The sequence below is a fragment of the Arachis duranensis genome, chromosome 5 (genome assembly GCF_000817695.3).
Source record: "Arachis duranensis cultivar V14167 chromosome 5, aradu.V14167.gnm2.J7QH, whole genome shotgun sequence".
NCBI classification, from domain to species: Eukaryota; Viridiplantae; Streptophyta; class Magnoliopsida; order Fabales; family Fabaceae; genus Arachis; species Arachis duranensis.
The window spans coordinates 20,211,536-20,219,750 of NC_029776.3; the positions used below are offsets into that span (position 1 = coordinate 20,211,536).

The 8,215-nt window shown below is 33.2% G+C and overlaps 1 protein-coding gene across 1 annotated transcript; it reads right to left on the reverse strand.

Moving 5' to 3' along the window:
* Positions 1-1,200: 1,200 nt before the first annotated feature.
* On the reverse strand, positions 1,201-2,202 carry LOC107488602 (agamous-like MADS-box protein AGL61). Its single transcript, XM_016109360.3, has one exon. The coding sequence runs from the start codon at positions 2,133-2,135 to the stop codon at positions 1,374-1,376; it is 762 nt and encodes a 253-aa protein (XP_015964846.1). The 5' UTR covers positions 2,136-2,202; the 3' UTR covers positions 1,201-1,373.
* Positions 2,203-8,215: the final 6,013 nt, after the last annotated feature.

Genomic DNA, 8,215 nt, shown 5'->3' on the forward strand with positions numbered 1-8,215 from the left:
GTTATTGTGTTAGTTTTTATAATTTCATCAAATTTGCAATTAGATTCTTATATTTTTTCTTTTTAATTGTATTCCTACACTCTTCAATTCAAAAGAAAAAAAAAAAGTATAAGAACTTAATAATAATTTTGGTAAAATTCCAAAGATCAATAGAATAATTAAATCAATAAAAAAAATTTTAAATTTTAGTATTTTTTAATACTTCCAATACTTTTTAGTATTCTTTTAGTTATAATTTTCACTTCTTATGATTCTAATATTATTTTTATTTTAATTTTTTATTTAATTTAGTCTTTCTAATGGGATTAATAAATTACAATATAAAACAATAAAAAAAGTTTCATATAAAAATAATAATAATAGTAGTAAAAAAAATTCATATAAACAAGAAATAATAAAAATTCTAAAAGTAATAACATGTACCAGAGAATATTAGAAAAAAAATTACAAAAAGAAAAAACAATAAATTTATGATACAAATAATAAAGAACAAAATTGATTAATAAAAAATAAATTTTTGTAATTAATAGTCTAACTGAAAAAGTGAACACAAAAATTACAATTTTTAATTTTTGATAATAAACATACACTAAATTATAGAATTATATTTGCTTTTGAGATAACAAAAAATAATCAAACAAAAAATAAAATTTTAAAACAAACTAAATGTACGATATAAAGTTATTAATACTAAACCAAACACATATTTTATATTTTTCAATTTTCACGAAAAAAGAATGTACATCCATTTTTCACTAAAATTGAAAATCTACACGAGAAAATAATTTACATCCATTGGCCCACTGAATATAGATAGATAAAATAAAAAAATACGTGAATATATAAAAACACTTGACTACATTAGAAGGTGGATTTTTGTGTGCTTCAAAATTTTTTATTTAATTTATCTAAAAATAAAAAATATAAAGTAGACTATTTTTTATTTTTGAATCTTACAGATAAATATTAAATACTATAGGAGACATCACCATACAAAAATATACTTGTTAATTAATTAATTATTTAGTGATTGTCTTCTATTTATTTGATTTGAATATGTAATTTGGTCGATTTCTATTATTTTTTCCTTCAAATTAAATACGCTCTATGAATAATTCTTATTTTCATAAGAACCGTATAATATAATAAAAATGCAATAAGATGCTATTTATTTTTAAAAAGAAAACGATAAGAGACATCACATACAGAAATAAGTGCACATACAGAAACTTAACAGAAAAATTAAACTATGACCAATAACAAAGAGGAAAGTAGAACTCTTGAACAACAATTAACAATAAAATAAACAATGCATGCATAAATACTAAGATCGGAACATGCATGGATGATCAGAATTCAGAAACTCGCTACTGTTAGTTGTTACGAGTGTATGGTCCAAAGAGGAACGATCCTCCTCCCTGCTGTAACATGGCAGTGTAGCTATAAAATTGGTGGTACGGGATCTCATCTTCAAATGCTTGATGATGATTATGCATTTGAGAGTTTTGAAACAGCGACGAAAAAAATATTGGCGGCAACGGCACCGGCATCGGCACAGGCACAGGCAGCGGCATCATGTTATTAGGAGTATAATTCCCCACAGCCACAGGGTCTTTATTAATACGAAGCTTCTCGAAGTGGCAAGTAACGGTCTTCTTCAGCTCCTCCAGCGCCACCTTATATTGCTTCAGTTTGGGCACACTCATCTCACCAACAGGAGCAGCCCACCACCACTTAGCCTCTGCCTCCTTCCGCCAGCGGTTCATCTCCTGCACCTGCTTCCTCTCCGCTTCGATCTCCTCGTTGATCTTCGCCAGCAATGTGTTGAGCTCATCATGAGCCTCCGTCGTGAAGTGGACGGTGGCGGCGTCCAGGTGTGGCGGTCCCCCACCTTCCGTGAAGCTTTTGATGAGGGCTTCCACGCTGGGGTGCCCAAAAGAATAGGCCTTGTTCCCCGGCGAGAACACGATGAGTGCCAACTCAACACCGCAAAGGGTGCTTAGCTCGCTCGCTTTCTTGAAAAGCCCACCGCGACGCTTTGAGAATGTCACTTGCAAGTTGCTCTCCTTCATCATCTTCTTCATCTCGATCTTTTGGCGACCTTTGTTTTTCTTCGAGCTTGAATTTGAAGCCATCCTTGGTGCCTGAAACAATTATTGCAAAATGATAAGAATAAAAGTACAAAGTTAAAATATATGTAATTCCAAGCTGCGAAATGGTGTAGGCATATGGTAGCAGAATGGATCATTTTATAGAGAAATTTCGACGGAGGCTATTATGCAACTGGCTATTAATTAGTAAGAAGAGAAAGTCTAGAGACACATTTTTATTAAAATTTGGAATACTACTATATTAAAAATATATGCAAACAAAATAAATAAAAAAAAAATCATTTAAAATATATAAAAATAAATTAGTCAAAAATTTAAATATTTCGTATTTTAAAAAGTGTGGGACAGTTTTGTATTTTTAATTAATCAAATTTTTTTAGATAAAATGTATTTGTTTAATGTTTACTAAAAAAATAATTATATCAATAATTATGTATTTATGCATATTATTTTATACGATGATTTTTAATATGTATTTTATATTCTAATTTTTAAACGATTTTTAATATATATTTTATATTCTAATCTATATTATATGTAAATAACTAATTTAATTAATTTTTTATATTTAACATGATTCATTAATTAAATCCATTATTTTTCATGTTGTCATTTTTACATGATATTTTATTCTAATTTAGAAATATATACAACCACTTTTAAGGAATGTTGCGACGACTTTTGGGCTAACATTTAATTTTAAAATTTAATTGAATGTTAATTTAATATAATTCGATAAAACTTTTAAACGAAAAAGATTTTACTAAAGTGTTTATAAGGAATGTTATAATGATTTTGGATATCATATTGTTTTTTAAAAAATGAAATTTTTAAATGAGTATCATATTTTATTTAATTATATTATATATTTATGAAAATATATTATATATTTATGAAAATTATATATTTATTAAAAATAATTTTTAAATGTTAATATATTTGTTCATACTCTGGCCCAACGCTAGAGTCCAGGTCCAAATGAAAGGCCCAACCCACAAGGTTGAGCCTCACATTACACCGACCTTCTCCTGAGAAGTTGGTTCTCGCCACGACTTGCTCTAAGGAAGTCGGAAACGAGGATTAGCTGGCAGATAATGTTAAAATAACTGCCCCTAAAATCTCTCAACCCACTGCCAGGAGCCATATCTCAACTTCCCTAAAATAAAAGGACAGTTATCCACCTTAAAAGGTGGAACTACTCCAACGGTGGTTATTGGTTCACCACCAAAAATACACTGACACCCCTCAGGTATCTCTAAGTCCCAATACTCTCTAGACCTGCATGCTCACACCCTTGCTGACTTAGGCATCGGAGTGTCTTTGCAGGTACCACCCCTATTCACGCATGTTCACAAGTCGGACGGAGGCCCCAAAGGTGCGAACCCATTTAAAAGCTTCCCTCCTCAGACGATTGGGCCAACCTAACGAATCAAACCCATTAATCTCCGGTTACCCATCGTAACAATATTTAAGATTATATTTTACATATTATAAATATATCTTAATTTTGAAATTATCTTAAAGTGATATTTATTTAAAATATTTAAAATTTTAAATTTATCGTCAAATATATAATATAATATAATATAATTAACCTCGGAAGTTATTCATATCCCAGCCCAAAAGTTCAAGCCATGCCAATTAAGTTAAAGGATCCAATATAGAAGATTGGCATCCACCGCCTGTCCGACCTCCTCTAAGAGGTCGGGTTCGACGTAGACAAGCAACCAATGCCTATCCAAACGAGTAATCGCCTCCCCCAAATCTTTCACCCACTTTTAAAAGAGAGATCTCAACAACTCTAATATAAAGGGCGGTTATCTACCATCAAAGATGAAACTACTTCAACGGTGGTTATTGTCTCATCACCTATAAATACACTGATCTCCTCAGGTATAAAAAGGTTCCAAGATACTTAAACCTGCTTAACCCCTTGCTGACTTAGTCATTGGAGTGTCTTGCAGGTATCACCCTCCACCCTTTCAAACACACAATTTGGCGGCAGCTTTCTGACGCAGGAACAAGTCGGAGATCACCGACCTCAAACGTTTGGGCTCCACGACAAGCCCAATAATCCTCCGGTTTCAAGTAACCCCTGGAACAGAAGTAATCTTATTTGAACATTAGAGATTTGATAAAGAAATATAATTCTAATTAAAATTGGCTAAACTGTATCTAAAACTCAAGACTTTGATTGATAAAAAAGAGTATCCATTATTTCAATTTACGATGCTGATTATTAAAATTTAGGGTTAAATACGATGTTAGTCCTAAGCACTACAAGAAAACACATTTTTTGCTAGGCTTTTAAAGCGTGGCAAAAAGATGAAAAAAGCGTAGTTATAGCTTTTCACTACGCTTTTGGAGCTATCGGGATACTTTTGAAAGAGTCACGTCCATAAGGGTGCTGGTCGCTCTATCGTCACGCTTTTGGTGACCTATCGCCACGCTTTATTTTTTGCCACACTTTAAAAGATCGCTACGCTTTAAAAGTGTGCCAATATCGAGACATATGGCTACACTTTTAAAGCGTGCCCATATCGTTTCTATTTTTTGCATTTAAATTTGTTCTTAAAGTCTATTTTAGTTTTAAAATTGTTATTTAGACAATTATACCCTCACTCGCTGATCACCAATAAAAGCATTAAGCACTCCTCAGTGAAATTTGTTATTGTGAACAACGTGGAGTAGTAGATCACACATTGGCTTACATACTTCATCTATTCAACCAACATGGAAACAATAATAACTGAATTCCAAACACAATTCACCTAACTAAGCCTTACAATCTTAAATTTCAAACTATAAATTTCAAACAATATATGAGAATACTGACTATGGTTGAAACCTGAAAGATTTAATTCTTTTCCAAATTGATTCACAACTTCAAATACAAATTCATGAAATTAGGACAAAATTTTCCAATCAAACAATAAGCAGCACTGAATAACAAGGCAAAAATTAGGATAAATTACTAATGAAATCTATGAATCAAGAAGCAAATTCAATATAGAAATTAAGAGCGTCAAAATGTCTTACCAAGGACAAGGGAGATGGTGGGAAGAGGTGGAACAACTACGACAAAGATGGTAGGCAGAGATGCTAAAAGAAGAACATAAGCAGAGACGCTGTCGTAGCGCAGGTGGCAGAGACACAAGCGACGATGCATGAGTTAAATGCAGTAGCGATGCAGGAGGAGAGGTCAAATGGAGCAACGATGTCGGTGACGACAGAACTTCCTTCAATTACAGAGAAAGAGAAAGAAGAGAAACTTGCGAAGCCGTTGCAGCAGCAGCGTCATCCTTCGCGCCGCCTCAAGTCTCCGCTGGAGCCCCTTTTGCGCCTCTCGTCGCGCCTTCCTTTTGGCTGCCGCCTCCTCAGGCACCGCAATTCTCCTCGCTGCCAAATCCGTCCTGAGGCATCGCTCCGCCGACCTTTGCCTACCAGAATCTATCGATTTTACCTCCTGGTGTTAGCTCTGCGCGTTAAGGAAGACAAAATGATTTTGGGGAATGAAATATAGGAAACGACACCCAAGGGGTGAAATTGTCTTTAAAAACTTTTTTCTCTTGAAAGGACGATTTTAAAACCAAAATAAAGCTTAAGGACGAATACAATTGCAAAAAAAAAAAGTTAGGGACGAATTCGATTTTCGGATTAAATCTTAGGAACCAAAATTATACTTAACCCTAACAGTTATAATATTACTAATCGAAATAGTTTGTAATTATTTAAATATGTACGTCATTTTTTTCGCTTTGCAATTTATACATCGATTTAAGTTGCAATGGAACTTGTGGAAGAATTTCATATAGGAGTAACTCGACTTAAGAAGAAAAAGTTGAAGTTTTAAGTGGTTTATTATGCATTTCTAACATTAGGAGATCACCATTTTATCACATTTGGAAGTCCTATTTTAGATCTTGTTCTGGACAAGAATAATATGCTGAGAATTTGATTGAATGAGAATAGTACATTACCAGCTCTATTAATAGGTAACAGATATGTCATTAAAATAAATAAAAAATAATTATCTCAAAAAGCTGTCAAATCATGACATCGAAACGTACATTTAAGGTCGTAAATGCCTAATGATTTTTCCAGAAAAGGTATAATTTAAGGAAACGAAAAACTCATGAGGAAAGAGATAATTCACACAATCATACTAAGTGCACTACTGAGTTAAGCTTCTTTGTATTATTATTTATAGATTTAGCATATTGAAAAAGTCAAGTATGGATATAAAATATGCAAGTAGATTGATGTCTTTTTGATCAATATTAATTACTATTTTGTTTGAAATTATTGGCAAATATATATTTAAAACGCTAACTGGATCTTTTAATATCTATTTTAATTAGAACTTTATTATTAGTTATTTTGTCTCCTTTCAGAATTTTTTCTATTGTGCACAAATTTATTTAATAATTTAAATGATTATTCATGCACGGAAAAAATTCTATTGTGAATTTTATAGTTTTTGTATTTTCACTACAAAAGTAACTGTTATTTTTGCCAAAAGGGCAACTCTTCTACTAGTTGCATATTTGGCTTTAAACAATATTTTAATAAGTTGTATATTATGAATATTAGGCAACACTTCAAGGGCTTGCAAATTTAAACTTATAAGAATACATAAAAGGGTTGTATTTTATAGCAAATAGGCAACTCATTTTATAGTGTCCGAAACATGAGAGAAAAGACAACATGGCAAAAGTGTTGTCTTAAGCACACCTCTAAAGCGTTGTTCTTTTTCAACCAAAGGCAACACTAATCAGGTGTTGCTTACAAAAGCGTTACTTTTGAATCAGAAAAGCATTGCCTGTAATCTAAGACAATGGCCGCATTGGCAAGGAGTTTAAAAATATTGCTTTAAGTACAAAAAGTGTTGCTATAGATCAAAAGCAACCCTTTATCGACTTTTAGGCAAAAATTTTTAAATGTTGTCTCAGTCTGAAAATATTGTAGCGCATGGAGTATCTAAAGATGTGTTAGAAGTGCTAACTTCATGGCAATTTACATCAAGCCCCACATCATGAACTTATTTATGTGGTTCTGACAAGACCCTTTGCAAAGAGGGATATGTATTTGTTAGGACTGTTTTCCCAAAGCACTGGGCAGGTAAAGTTTTTAATGGTGGCGATAAATTATTTTATAAAATGGATTGAAACTATGCCATTATCAAGTATTGCTTCAGCTCAATGTCGGAAATCTGTATGGCGAGAGGTGTTAATGAGGTTTGGAATTCTCGAGGTTATAGTAACCGATAATGAATCTCAGTTTACTGATTCCAAGTTTTGAGATTTCTTGAGTGGATTAGGAATTTGTCAAAGCTTTGTATGGGTAGCGCACCCTCAAGCTAATGGGTAGGCCAAAGCCGCGAACAAAATAGTTTTGAAAGGATTAAAGAAGAGGCTGGATGACTTTTTGGGTTCATATGTCGACAAATTATGGTCAATCCTATGGTCTTATCATACTACACCTCAATCCTCCACTAGAGAAACTTTGTTTAGGTTTATTTACGGCGAAGAGGCAGTAATTCCCATGGAAATTGGTGAGTCCATCCCTAAATTGTTGCATGCTCGGCAATTCAGGAAGCAGTTTGAATATTGACCTTATTGATTAAGTGAGGTCGGGAGCCAACCTAACTGTTCATACCCTGGGTCGAGCTGACCGACCCGAAATGATTAGCGACAAGGCGACCGACCTCTTCAGGTCAGACTATCCGACCTCTTCTCAAAGAGCTCAACCAAATCACCAGGAAAGCCCAAATGGAGGACCGTGATGAGCGGATAATTTATACTCTTTTTGGCATTGTTTTTAGATAGTTTTTAGTAGGATCTAGCTACTTTTAGGGATGTTTTCATTAGTTTTTATGCTAAATTCACATTTCTGGACTTTACTATGGGTTTGTGTATTTTTCTGTGATTTCAGGTATTTTCTGGCTGAAATTGAAGGACCTGAGCAAAACTCTGATAAAAGGCTAACAAAAGGACTGCTGATGCTGTTGGATTCTGACCTTCCTGCACTCGAAATGGATTTTCTAGAGCTACAAAACTCCAAATGGTGCGCTCTTAATGGCGTTGAAAAGTATACATTCAGAG

Coding starts and splice junctions, on each gene's coding strand:
- LOC107488602 (XM_016109360.3), bottom strand. CDS start 2,135: ATGGCTTCAAATTCAAGCTCGAAGAAAAACAAAGGTCGCCAAAAGATC.